Raw genomic sequence first — 15237 nt, forward strand, 5'->3', positions numbered from 1 at the left:
CTACGTAGAATGAGTATGTCAATACGTTTCTTACAAATTCCTTGCCATGCCCTAAATAGTGAATCAATTCCCCTGACAAAATACAACCAAACTCTAAACCCATACAATGAAGCAATAACATGGTGAGATAACAAATACAATTCCCACAAAGCCAAGAATCAAAATGGTGTAGTTTAGCAATATGATACTTCAAGCAAGATGGAGTGTGAAAATGGCTAAACTTGCTATGCTATTTGAAGATCATTGAAACTAGAAAGCTCAACTTTCAACGCATTTATTCATAGTTTATAGATTTTGATACATGGTCAAAAAATATTACCAATCGATGAGAAAAAACTCTTGTAGCATTGAAAAATCTTCAATTGATCATTTGGCTTTGAACTTTTTAGCCTTCATATTAAAAGAAATAACTTAATATTATGACATGATTATTTATACTCCCTTCGTATTTTAACAAGTATTACAGTTTGACCAAGCACACATGCCGATACAAAACTTTGATCATTAATTTATCTAATTATATGTTAATTAAATCATAGGAAATTTATAATAAAAAAATATACACTTTAAAGAATCCAACAATGTCTTATGCAATAGCAATTGTTTATAATTTATTAGCAAAATAATCCAACTAAAGTAATTATGTGAATAGTGAAAAAAATCAAAATATAACACTTATTAAAACACAGAAAGAGTAATAAACGAAAAATAATTTACAACATATTTTTTCTAAGATCTAAAAACCCAAACAAAAGCGAATTAAAAATTGAATAAAACTCTCCCTCATACCCCCACCCACACTCCAACCCTATTTAAAAAGGGGTAATAATTGAGGAAAGAAAACATTAGGGAGACAAAAGAAGAAAAAAATAGTGGGAAAAATTAATTAAAGTAAGAAAAAGATTTAACATTACAATAAAAAAATAGGGGACATATAAATAGAGGTTAATATCATAAATTAATACCCCTTTTTTGGGTGGGAGATAAACCAAAGAGAGTTTGCCTCTTTTTCTCTCCATCTCTTCATTTTCTCTCTCCTCTTCACCCTGGATGTTTTAGAACAACCAACATCAACAAACAACACAGTTTCTTCTTCTTCTTAAACCCTCAATTGTCAATTTAGGCAATTACCCAGAAGAAGATTTGAAGAGGAATTTGCTGTAGTAGAAGCAGAAGCATCCGCAATTTTGGAGAGAGAAAATTGGGATCGTTTTTTTTTAGGAAATTTTTTAATTTGGGGGTGATTTTAGGGTAATTGGGTTGTGGGATTTTCTGGGTTTGTTTGAAGTTTTGTGGGTTATTGTAATGGATTCTACTCAAGTTTCGTCAATTGATTTGATTGAGAAGGAAAAGGAGGCGGCGTTGGTCAACAATTATGTTTCATTGGTCGACCCTTTTCTCGTTGAAGCTCTTCAAAACCCTCGTCATCGTTTAACCAGTTGAGTTTCTAATTGCTCTTGTTTGGTTAATTTTGGCTTAATTTTTCTGTAATTTGTTCAATTTTGCGTGGTTTTGGAATTTTGGGGGTAAATTTTTGCAGATTTGGGATTGAATTTGTTTTGATTTGATGTTAATGTTGTGATTTTATTGGTGTTTTTGCGTTGAATTAAGTTTAATGTATGGTGGGTTGTTTTGTGTTAGGGCTTAGATCTGGTTGATTTGGTAAATGGGAGTAGAATAGATGAATGTGTGATTGGTTTGTGGAGATTTGTTGTGTTTGTATGAAGCTAGCATGCTTAATTTCGTATTTATTGCTGTTGTGTGAGTTGTTGGTATCAATTAGTATTTGTAATGGCAGGTGAAGCGACGAGCTTCCAGCTGAGGAATCGTTTTTGTCTGTGTAAAATGTAGATGAGCTTTTGTTAGAATCTTTGCGGACCTGTGGTTTGGAATCCAATTGTTTGTAGTCTTCTTCGATTGTGTTCCGTTTTAGAATGTGTCTTTCTTTAGGTATTAGATCATGTTCTTTTGTAGTGAATGTGTTGTGGTGGAATCAGTCATGCATATTTCAAAATTGGGTATGTTCTAATATGAATGCATCTCAAAGTTAGATAAGGTCTATAGATGTTGAGTGTTTTCTACCGTTGTGTGAATGCCCTATGCTTTTATGCTTTTTTTTGGTTGAGAATGGTCATATACTTATGCAGTTATGCCTTTTTACTTGAGTAATCTTTATGCTTGGTGGTCAGCAAAGGGAATATGAGCACGGTTTTCAAAGATATCTTCCCCGGTTCCCCTAACTTGTTTTTCTTAGTAGCATAGTCTTCTACTGCCATGTTAATGTACTATGCTTTTCAATTTTGGTGTAAAATGGTACGACGTATGTTTGGTGCATAGAGATGAGAGAAATGTTCAAATATTTCTGTTCCCAAATATGTCTTTTCTTGTAGTATACATAAGAGGTGTCCTGATAACTATGCTGAGACTCACTTATCTACTTACCATGTAGTTTAAACTTAACACTTTGTTCGGGTAGCAAGATAGAAGAAAAGGAAGGATATGGAAAGAGGAAGGGGAAGGGAATGGAAGGAAAGGGAGGGGAGAAGGTGGAACCTCATTTTTGGAGGGATGGTGTTTATTAAGGATGGAGGGAAAATGGATCCTCCCCTCACTCTCCCCAGCCTCTTAACCAAACAAGGGAACTTTTTCCTTTCCCTCCTATTCCTATTGGCCTTCCAAACAAGGTATAAATTAGATTAATGATCAATGTCATCCGTATTTTGAGGTCTCTTCTTAATGCATTAATGATGTTGGATACCCCCCATTGTTGCCTAGGAAATTCTTTAGAATGTCTTCGGTATTCTTGTTTTAGGTTTTCTTGGGACTTGTAGGGATGAGGACATACACATGTCCTTTCTGATGTGTGTGTGTGCGTGTTTTATAATTTACTACTAATTATAAGAATTTGTGTTGGAGTTTGTAGGCAATTGGTGGGGATAGTTGAATATAACATCTTTGTGGTAAACACTCGATGTTTGTTAATGAAATGTAGTTGTGTAATGCTTCTCCAATCATAAGGCATGTCTGACTATCAATTACTCCTTCTGTCCCTATTTGTTTGCCCCATATGCAAAATGTGTTTTATTAAAGATTGAACTAAAGTTTGCAAGTGGGTTTGGGGTATCTTTGTCTTTTACAATTTTATGAGTGGGCAAGTGGGGTTGATAGTGGGGACAAACTACCAAATAAGGAAATAGAGCAATCTTTAAGGGACATCCAAATATAGAATATGTGGCAAACAAATAGGGACAGAGGGAGTACTTGGTAAGTATTTGATGGTGTTTTATTGGTGTAGCATACTCTTTCACGTAATTTTTTTTTTTAATATTTATTTTGACCCTTTTATGTTTTGTTGTAAAGGTTTATAATGGTTTGAAGATGCTAGTGAAGTATGGCTTTAGCTAGTGGTTAACATGGATTTATTAGTTAGTCTTTGGAGAATTTAGTATGGTAAAATTGCAAAGAATTGAGTAGCAAACCAGGTCAATCAATCCTTTATAAGAAGCAATTCCTATGTTTTAGGTGTCCTAAGAGCCATGTTTTCTTAAGTTGAAGCGAATTAATCTCATGCCTCTATTATCATGTCACTTTCATTGATATATTGGTGCTTCTCTATAGGTTGTTATTCTTGTTGGATGCAACTTCATAATCCGAACAAGGCTTGGTTTTTATTGGTAAGAATGCTAAAAGAATGTGAATGTCAAAGGATTAAGGGGGGTGTTTGGCAATCTAAAAAGAAAGGGAATAGAATCAAGCAAGGAATAGAAAAAAAAAACCCTTTGATATAAGTTATTGTTTGGGTTGTCTCACCACTATCCCTTCTCTATCTTTGCTGCACTACTCTCTCTTTTTCTATTGTCTCTTCACCGTCCACCCCTTGGTGTGTTGTTGCCAAACCCAATGATATTTTCCTCGCTTTTCAGATCTAGTTTTTGTTGGTCGGTGGGGCTGTTTTCAACTTTTTATGGGTGGTGGTGGATTTTCGGTGGGCTGTGGTGGATTTTTAGGGGTGGGGTTACATTTTTCGGGTGGATGAAGTGAAGTTTCAAAGGGCAATGAAATTTCAAGGGTAGGGTTAGGTTGAGTTTTCGAGGTGTGTGCAATGTTTGAAAAATTGTGTCCAGAGGCGCTAAGGTGCTTGGTGTTAGGGATCATGCACCTTTTGTAGTGTAGGTGCAAGGTGCATAATGATGCTTCAAAGTATTTTATTGTTTGTTACATGCACCTCACCTCAACAAGGTATGCATAAGGTGCTTGGAACTCCAAATTGCATTGGTGCACCTTTATCTTCTTCTTTTTATTTTTTATTTTTTTATTTTTAACTTTGTGTGTGGAGTAGTGATTTTCATGGTGATTTGTTAGTGGGTTTCATGGTGGTTGAGTAGGGTAGTGTCGGTGGTTAGGGTCGAGAGGTCAGAAGATGGGTGGTCTTGATTGTTTGGTGTAGTGGTGGTCAAGGTGAGCATGGAGTCAAGAAGAGAAAGGGTAAGTGAAACCTGGGGAGGGAGTGGGGAAGAATCGGGGGGCAAGGAGAAGGTAAAGGGAGTGATTAAATTGACCTAACAAGCAGCACTTTAGGGAATCAACTCAGTTGATTCTCTTAACCTTTCTAGAATCTGTAAGCTATGCTTCTTTATTAAATGCGGAAACAAAATCTAAGAATGTGGAATCAACCCTATTAGAGGCCATAGGGGATGTGTTGCATGCTAGAAGTGTGTGGACCTTTATAATGGAGCATGTCTTCTCTATACAGAGGGGGGGGGGGGTTAATTGATGGAGCATCTTTTGAATAGAGAGGGCTTTCCTTTTTGATTGGTTTACTTTTAAAACTCTTGAGTTTCTAGTGGAGATTTTGGATATCAATTTATAGGCTCAAAGTGTTAAAGTGGGGTTAGTTACCGTCAGTATCCTGTCCATTAAAATATATGCTTGTGTAAGGCAGTATCTTTCGCAAAAAGGTTCTATGACACTTAAATGAGATTGTATTGTGGCGGTTGCTTATGGTTTTCCTGAACATTGTGATTTATGAGAAAGTTTTGCATGTAAATATGGCGTGGTTGATTTAGTTGTTAACAATGTGCATTTATGTTGTCCCCTGGCTTTATTTCCCTACTATTTTGAATGACCAAATGAAATTGTTTGTTTCTCTTGTTAAATTTATGTACTGCATACATCTAGATCTGTGAAGGTAAAGTAAAGGGAGCTTGCAATAGGTAGTAGGCTACATGCTTGGGCATCACCCAGCTATTGTACTAATTGTGCCTAAATATGTTTTTGTCTGGGTTTTTGATGTAATCCAAGTGTTACCACTTGTTTTATCCTTGTTGCTATTCTCCAACAAGGTTCCAAAGAGGGAGTGACAGGGTGGGTGATACAGACAGAGAGAAAGGTTGATTATGATAATTCTGTATGTGGTGGCAATTGTGCATATAGTAAGGTAGAAATATAGTTGCATTTTTTTTTTCTACTTCCGTGTTTTATACTCCCTACTAGGCTGGTTGGTATCTCTTTCATTTCCTCCTTTTGTGCACATGCATGTGATGTCAATTTTGCAATTTTTACTCCACTACCCTAGGTTGTGGTCAAGGTGTTATAATTGCTACTGTTTTTTTCCCCCAATGACTATTATATTATACTTCCTCCGTTTTCTTTTAAATGCGATAAACCTTCTTGGCACGCTTTTTCAGGAGTTGATTAGAGTAGGTAAACTGGTGACTTTTTCAAAATAATTTGAACACCAAGATTAGAGAAGGGTTAGGTACTCTGAGTATAAATTATTCTGATTAATTTGTGTTGAAAAGAGAAGGGGGGGGGGGGGGGTGTCTTTGTTTAACACTTTCAATGGATAGCTAGCCCTGTAGAGTGTAGACAATATTCAAAGGGAGAGGAAAGATAACTGGATTAGTAATTGTACTTCATATGATTTCATGCTGCTGATATTGTCTATGTAGCTGCGATAACTAGTGTTCATTTATGTAAAGCAATCCAGTGACAAGAATTTCATTATGAATTGAAATTAGTGCACGGCAAAGTCTTATTTTTAAATTATATTATCTATTCCCTTATTTGCTCACTTACTACTTTGGGATATCTTAAAACATCATCACCCTTGCTCTTATACTAACACGATGCTTTTGCTGTTGATGGCTCTGCCAAGGAGTTAAGGGATCAGATAAATAGGATTGATATTTTCTTAAGGCTTTACTGATGTTAAAACCAACACTGCTTTATGAACTTTGGTGTGAAAGTAAGCCCGTTGGCTGGCGGGTCACTGTTTGTGCTGTATGTTTGTATTTGTACGTGTTTTTGCGTTGTGTTTTATATTTTTATCAAATCCATTTCTCTGTATACCTCTGGGAGTTGGGATGATGTAGGTGTCATGTTGGGATGCTCTGTTCCACATGCTAGTGTATTAATTTTTACATTCAAGGGGTTCCTTAAATCTTTTGATTCTAATTCCATTCTAGAGTCTTATTATGTGCCTTCTGATCCATGAATATCCCTTGGGCTCCAATCATTCTCCAGATATACTTTGAAAATTAGGTTCTGAATTTCTTTCTTATATTATGCCTAATACAGTGCTACTACTCAGTTATAAGACCTTCATTGGCGTTCTTCCATAGTGCCATGTACCTACAACTGTGGCTTTTTAAGTTATCTTATATTGCCTACTTTCTTGGATGACTGCTTTTGACCAATCTCAAATGTGCTGATTATGGAAGAAGCATGGTTTAAGGCACCTTGACTCCTTGTGTCTACATCTGTTCATGCTCTGTTTACGCTTTTCTTTTCTTTTGCTGGTCTAATATCTTCAAGAGTTGGTTCTGATCCAATTAATCATTAGGAAGTGTTCAGACTCAGAATATTGAATAAATCTTTTTGTGCCCAGCAAATCTCAAGAAATATGCCCTTGATTGCATCCTAAGGATTGATGTTATTTCAGATCTGGAGATTGGCTAATTACAATGACTAAAAGTTTGTGAATTATCTTGGCCTATGTTCCCTTGTTCTTATTAATTTTTTTTGTTCTTTGTTTGTTTATAATGGTTGTAGTTGGCTTTGATTAGATTCCTCAATATACATTACATATGTTGCTCCTATGTGATCTCTTTAGTTTGACTGAATAATGATTTTTAAATTGAAATTTTCAGTTCTGCGTATGGAACTCGATATTCAGAAATTCTTACAGAATCCGGAGCAATTGCAATTTGAGTTCCAACATTTCCCTACTTCCTATTTACGCCTTGCAGCACACAGGGTTGCTCAACATTATGGTCTGCAGACCATGGTGTTGGACAATCTTGTTGATGGGGCTGGAACTAAAATCATGGTTATGAAAACAGCGGAGAGCAAGTACCCATCAGTTTGTTTATCTGACATACCTAGACAGTCAGATAACAACAAACATGAGATGGTCAAAATTGCTATCAGGCGTAGGCCTTGTAGATCATCTTCTGGTGCAGGTGACATGGATCTTAAACGAAACTCTGTAAGGAGTGTCGAAGAGAGGAAGGAGGAGTATGATAAGGCTAGAGCTCGCATCTTTAGCAGTCCAAGCAGTCCTACGTCAGATGATACATCATCTCAGGTCTCAGCAGATGGGAAAAGTTTGTGTCCTAGCAAGGATGAAATGGGTGGATGCCAGAACTTTATCAATGAACCGGAGAAGAGTGTCAATGTCAGGGACATAGGAACTTCTTCTCGTGTTGCTGCCATCTTCAAAGACAGAGAAAAAGATCGATATGATCCAGATTATGACCGTAGTTATGACAGGTACATCTGCGCTTCTCTGTGATGAATCTTTTTTTTGCTTAATCTTGCATTTTACTTTAGATCTTTGTTGGATTGTATTGATAATACTGCCTGGGGGCTGGGGAGCATGAAATCAGAGGTAACGCTTTCGTAGAGGATTCTGAAGGCTGGATGATTTTTTTATTAAGAAAGCCTCACTTCTGAGAACTTATTTTTCTTGAATTTGATTTTGGAAGCTGAAAACATCCTTTTCTATTATCCTATTCTTCTATGTTTCTCTAGGAATAAAGAATTTGTTGCTACGTCTAGGCTATTGACATAATGCTCTTCTGCTAATCTTTCTTGATCTCTATATTTGTTCTTGTCCTTGTAATGCTATTCTCTTTGTATGTTCGTATTAGAGGTAATTGGGTAAAACCTGTGGATGTTTTTTTTTTTTTTTTTTTTGTTGCAAATTCAGACCCAACTCAAGTCTGGTATAAGTGTGCTATTGTCCTGAATTTGTTAGTTGGGCCATTTTACATTTGCTGAGGATTTCAGAGATGTTTGTATGTGAGTTAATTTGTCCTATTTGGTCATCTGTAGGTATGTGAAAAGCTTTCCTACTGGTCAGAGGTTTATGCCTCCTTTCAGCATGCCCAAGTTTCAGCCTCCCTATGTGCAGTATGATGCTGCTTTTCCTCAGATGGGTCAAATCCCAAGAGCACAAAACGCCCTCAACTATGGTCCATCAGACCCAAGTATGAATCATTATTGTGCCATGGGATTGAATCAACCTTCCAGAGATGCCGTTTACATGCAGTGGCCTAGTCCTGCTATGATGTATGCACAATCATATGATCAATTTAGACATTCTGTTTTCCAGGTATGATGCAGTTTTAAAATTCTGTTCATCTAATGGCCATTATGTGTTAATAGGTTGGTAGTTATCAACTTATCATCCTTATCAAGGACTCAAGGTTGCAGCATATCAACCTGTGCATGTTGTTTTAGGGAATTTTTTATTTATACAATCAATTCGAACATAACTATCATATATGGTTGTCCTAATTGACACGTAATTTTTGCACTTGTGCATTTGAATTAGTGTCCAAGCATATGCTATTGTAAGTACTGATAGGAAGAAATAAGCATAACCAATTGTTTATCCCAATTTAATTTATGCTTTTTGCGCACTAGGATAGATGTACTTTTTATGAGCAATGATGAGACAGTCATTACCAAGCAAGGCTTGGCTCACTTGGTAAGGTTTTTACCTTAGATCCTGGAGGTCTAGGGTTTGAATCTTGCTAAGTGAGGATGCTTGGGGTAGGGATTCCCTTACATCCCACCCCCTACACTTCTGTACTTGGCCCGTAAAAAAATGACGAGATAATTCCTGGGATCGGGCTTTTTAGTATAATCCCAGAGCAATAGTTTTGAGGTATAAGTTAGACGGTATCTGACATTTTCTCATGCAAATTGAAGGGTTGATTTGGGTAACTGAAATTGGACTTTAAAATCTTCTTTTAGAGGTCAACTATAAGTTCATCTGATATTTTTTTTTTTTTCAGTTATCTGATGTTATGTTTGGAAATTTGCTCTCTTTGTTTCAGGCTCCATTCTGTCAGCAGCCTCTCAGCTTTGACTACTCGCAGAACATTTGACAGTCTGACTGCCAATGGATGATTTGATACCTGTTTCCGTTGGGTCTATATCATTACTTCTTACTAGGCTACGTGTTTAGGGTCATTTGTTGAATTATATGTGGAAAACTTTAGTCTGTGTGCTACTTATATTTCATTAAAAAATAGGACCTTTCCTAGTTTATTTCAGTTGATACCTGGCGACTGAGCCATTTCTTAGTCTTATGTCCAAAGATTCAGAACTTTTTTCAGGTCGACTTTGTAGTAAAATCAACTAAATTCGTTCATCACTCTCCTTTTCCATAACTTATGTTACTTTCTGCCAGGCAGTAGAATATTAATGACATTCTATATTTTAAGGATTTGTCTTATTTTATTGAACTACCAGTCTCAGAGAGAGAGAGAGAGAGAGAGAGAGAGTCAATTTTTTTTTTTTTATTTGGGGGGACTAGTCGTAGTAGAGTGTGGCAAACCTTCAGGGTTACTATTATCTGTACCATTGTCTTGCATAAGCTTGGGGCTGAATCAAGTTAAGTACTGTTTTTCGAGCCTTGAATAGGCTAGTTGATGCAAACCTGGATGGAACGCGAGTACGCGACGTCGCGACCAGCAATAAGCGATCAGCCCTACTTGCTAGAACTGCTTGCTCACCATACACAGCCTAGGTAATTGTTCTTTCTATCTACTAGTAAAAGTAGTTGCAAGTGACATAAAATCAAGGCATTATTAGGATTCAAAAAGTAGTTGAATACTTTGCATGCTTGTGATATTGGACATGATGACATTACCCTAAAAGTCCCAACATCTAATGCTAAAGATTCCCTTTGTCAACCAAAAAAAAAAAAAAAAAAAAAAAAAAAAAACCCTAAGAATTTGCTGAAGTAATTGGTACAGTTATAAATGAGTTGGGACACTTTATCAGTATTAATCTTGGAGATCTAAAAATGTTCCCTTGAGATTAAGGGTAAGTGCGGTCAAACCTCCCTAAAAGTTATTGCCTATCTTTGAAGTGACAAACACTCCATGCCAAAAACCTTTTCATTTTTTCACATGGGAATGAACTTGTTTAGGCTAAACATCAAATTGCTTCACTAAATTTATCCTGATTCTTTGTCTTATTTCATGTTATATTTTCTAGTATTTCGACAAGTTTTTTATGGCTTAGAAATAGTATGAGTTTATAATAGTACTGCAGCTGTGTCTCAAGGTTTCAGTTACTCTCTATAACTATTTTTGTGAGATACGGAGTACTATCGTTCAAGTAGGAAGCACTTTTAAAGACAGAGAGAGAGTACCTATATTAATTGTTTTTAATTTTTTAAGATAGCTAAATTTAATCATATGATTGAAGGATTTGATGATCGGTGTCTTAATTTAAAGGCTAGTTGAGATTTAAGGATATAGTACTACATAAGATCAAATCTTGGGGGTTCAGGATTTGGAACTTCCTTTATATCCTTAATTTAATGGCCAATTGAGATTAAAGTTACAGAGAATTTGTTAGTTATTGATTTGATAATCCTGACAAAGTGACATGTTGACCTAGAAATTAAAATTTCCCATTGGGTTTAAGTGCTTTTGTATGAATATGACCTAATTATTATGATTTTAAGGATACACTTTGATTATACACCATAGAATTTTGATATTTTTCACTCTTTTTTGCATCTTTACTATTCACTTATGAATTTATTATATAAATATCGAGTATCGATTACTCATAATAATTAGTTCACGAATGTTTAAACTTTGATAATTTGAGGTAATTGATCGCTCAGTTCGAATTACTAATAACAAATACGAGTACAACTGTACAATAAAATTAAGTTACAAAATTGGGATTTTATTAGAATGAATACAATTATACAGCCACTAGGCACCAAAAGTTGTGATCGAATTTCATATGTATAAATGTCATGAAAAAAAGAAAAAACTTTATGATTAGATTACTCAAATCCAGATGGAAGGAATAATAATGTATAGAAAAGATAAAGGTAACTTAGCTTGTGTACTAAATTATGGCCTAATTATTTGTTTACAAGTGATTCGCCAGGTTGTCCTTTTTTAAATGGAGTACGCCATAACAAAGATTACATTATTCCTTATCCCATTACTTTCTTTATTAATTAATCAATTGATTAATTAGTTAATTTGCATGGGTTAGTGGAGCTTTCGTGCGTCTCTACTTCTGAGCTGTCAGACCAAACTTATGAACAAGTACAATACCCTTCTACAAATTTGCTTATACCCAAACTTATTTCATACCGCTTCTTCCGTTTCTTAACAGATGTCGAAATATATTACGAGTACCCATTTTGTTTCTTTTTATTTATTTCATTTAAAGTCTTTTATTTGTATAGAGAAAAGTAATAGTCCTCAATTTATGTAATACGGAGTAAAATCATACTTACATAGAATATTGTTAAATTTTTTTACAATTTTTAACCTACATACAATTAAAAGCTGTGCAAAAAGTCGAATAAGATAAAGCCAAAAAAGGATGAAGTTCGTAAGTTAATTACTTGTATGTGAACACTTTAACCAAAGTGATTACAAAATGACACAGAAATTTCATGGTACATGACTATACTATGCAATATTCATGTATTGATTCGTGCATAACATATTCCTAAACTCTAAATCATGCACAATGTATGAAAAATAAAAGTAATGTGAACAATGTTGATGTGGTTAACTAGAAAGTTAATAAGCTAGAATAGTAGGTTGACAATTTTGACCTTATTCTTTTTAACTTTAGATGTGTAGTAACATTTTAAATAGTAGGTTGACAATTTTGACCTTATTCTTTTTAACATTTAAACTTTTTTTGAGTGTTCCACCCAGTTCACCCTTTTGGGTTAATTCGGATTCGAGAATCAGTTATGGGTGGTTAGGTTTCAGTTCCCTCCCAATGATTGTTGCGGGGGATCGAACACAGATCCTCCCTACCAAATTTAGTCTCAATCACAACACACCAACATCCAATTGGTACGAAAACTTATAACTTAATCAAAGATATTATGGTACAGAATGTTAGATATAAAATTGTGTATAATAAATATCGCAATTCACAAACATACAAAGGTATCACATAAAACTTTTCATAAAATCAAAAGGTCACTTAAGTGAAGAGAATATCATGATAAAGATAATAAACAATTAAGGAGTATAATTATATTTATTTAAGATTATTGTTTTATTCGAACCTTCTTTTTGCTTTGTTGATCAGATTTGATCCAGTGAATCCTAACCCTCGGAGATTAGTAAATGATTAAGATGTCTTTAAACACATATAATAGTACCATCCTTTTAATTAATAAGTAATTTGTGGGGCTAACATTGTCCAATTGTTTCACAATCATCCAATAGCATAATTAGATGAAAAACAATATAAGGGGCAACACAACATATACTAGATGTATATATGCTTCATTTGTACTTCTCTATTCCAAAATGTTTTTCATAATTCGACTTTTTGTTTTGTCTGTTAAAAAGATTCTAATTGAGAAGATCATTTAGTAACGGACGAAGTTGAATTAAGTGTGATGTATGAGAGAATGGTTGGTGGATTTAGATCATGAGCAATGTGGATGGGAGTCGTGAACTTGGACATATGACGACAAATAAGATTTACTATATGAGCTGTTTTTTTTTTTTTTTTTTTATAAAAAAAAAAAAAAAAAATGTAAATACGTATATATCATGATTCATGATCACCAAGATTTATGAACATTATTTTTGTCGAAGATGTGACATTTAATATTGTAGTATTTTTATTATTAAAAAATTTAAAATGTATGTGACATTTTGTTTTTTTGCCACTAATAATAGATTAAGTCAACTAATTATCTTTAGGCTCAAAATAATCCTACCAATCAAAATTTCATAATTGAAAATTATGCTGAATATTTTATATATGCAATAAATGTGATGTGACTTATATGAGTTGTTGATGTAGTGATCATGGTTTGAATGCCGATTTTTACAAGTATAGTTGCTTGTCCCTTTTTTTTATTTGTTTAAATTGTGTTATGATAACGTATTTGACCATCGATAACAATAACAATATGAATAGCAAATTAATTTTAATAATCTTTTTATTGACCATAATATTGTTATTTTTAAGAGGATGGAAAAGAATGTACTAACAAACATTTATTAATACAATATATATTATTTACATTCTTTCAGCAATGTTTTGCTGTGATTTTGATCCCTTTTGTAATGCACAACTCTAAATATTATATTTTATATAAAAAGTAGAATTTTTTTAAAAGACAATATGTATCTTAAATAGCGACTCCATAAGTATTACTATTGAAGAAAGCAATCTAATATTTGTCAATTCGAAGCACATTGTGTGGCTTTTACGTACCACGAAGTCATAAATTTTGCTAATTACCATATTTTTAAGGGTTGTAGTAAGGCAATCCAGATCACAAACAAACACAAGGTCAACTAAAGTCATTTCTTTTTTATTTAATTTCTAAAATAATTTTTTTTATATACAGTGTAAAATAAAAACCTTTTGCCTTCATTGGTGGGGGTCTTGGATCATGAGAGTGAAATTATAAATATAGAAAAATAAAATAAATACTATAAATAATATAAAGTACTTAGCATATATAGGCATATAGCTAGATGATGATATTGATGCCGCCCCACATTGCCACATATGATCGAAAATTCCTTGTGCCTTGTTTGGTCCCAAATCTCAAATGTGTTTAACGAGATATACTCTCTACTAATTTGGCTCTTACTCATTTTTTTTGGGAGGTCCCCACATCAAATCCTAAACCTCAACAAATTTAAAATTTAAAATTATAAATTAAAAATAATTGATTTTTTTAATATATATATTTTAATTTTTTAGTGTCCTTTCTTGTTTATGTTCTCCTCAAAACTCCCATGTGAAAATTCCTAGCACTACCCCTTAAGGCCTACCATGTAGTTTGTATGTCTCCCTTTTTCATTTTGTTTGCTACCTTTCTTATTGACATCACTTTGTGATCCATGATTTTCTCAATCCATAAGCATTACATGGATCATAGGATGAGAGGCAATAATGAGTGAATCCTTTAGCATTGTTTCTCTTTTCCTTTTGTATACAAGTCGTGACATAGGACCTATCAATTGAAATGAATATTTTATAAGAGAAGGAAACTAAGAAATAATCTATACTGAACTGAAAGTAATATGAAGAGAACAGGCCCATAGTGCTGATGATTGAACATGTGACACAGTGCCTGTTGTAGGCATGTATTGTCCATGATATGTGGATCACACATGCTAGATAGCCAACAAGGCTACTCCTATACCCGTTCATGTACACCTACGAGTGTGAACTTGTTGCAGTCTCTCAGTTTATGTCGTGCACTTAGAAATTTATATATGATATGAAATGATTGACGATTGGACAACCAATCAATTCCAAAACAACAGATGTCTTATAGATTACAATAATTAGCTAGAAGTTGATTGCATTGCGATCTTTAAAACACTATGTATCGTTAGGATGGAAGGACATCCATTATTGGATCATATGTCCCGGGCCGGGATTGACCATACAACCACTTTTGCGCTATATAATTGCGTTCGTGCTACATACAAGTAGTAGTAAACAAGAGAGGAATAGAACCCTTTTGAGAAAAGCTAAATTATGTGGTTCAAAAATGACAGTGAAAATTGGCACCTTGTGACTATAAGCCTAATAAAGTTGCCTTGCCAATAAACGTACTACAATTGCTTATGCCAGCCTTTACTACTAAGATACATACCCTGGTAATAGGGACATTTATTTCATTTTAGCATATAGTATAAATGACATAAATAATATTTGCATATAATCGAAGAAATATTA

General features: G+C 34.3%; 1 protein-coding gene across 1 annotated transcript; it reads left to right on the plus strand.

Annotated features, from left to right (window-relative positions):
• The first annotated feature begins 976 nt into the window (after window positions 1-976).
• On the plus strand, window positions 977-9748 carry LOC145607824 (uncharacterized). The gene is made up of 4 exons (XM_081663422.1): window positions 977-1438; window positions 7152-7773; window positions 8338-8617; window positions 9348-9748. Exons 1-4 carry the CDS (start codon window positions 1306-1308, stop codon window positions 9396-9398), a joined length of 1086 nt encoding a protein of 361 aa, XP_081519548.1. The 5' UTR covers window positions 977-1305; the 3' UTR covers window positions 9399-9748.
• Window positions 9749-15237: the final 5489 nt, after the last annotated feature.

This window comes from Chenopodium album, chromosome 23 (assembly GCF_948465745.1).
Source record: "Chenopodium album chromosome 23, dcCheAlbu1.1, whole genome shotgun sequence".
NCBI lineage: Eukaryota > Viridiplantae > Streptophyta > Magnoliopsida > Caryophyllales > Amaranthaceae > Chenopodium > Chenopodium album.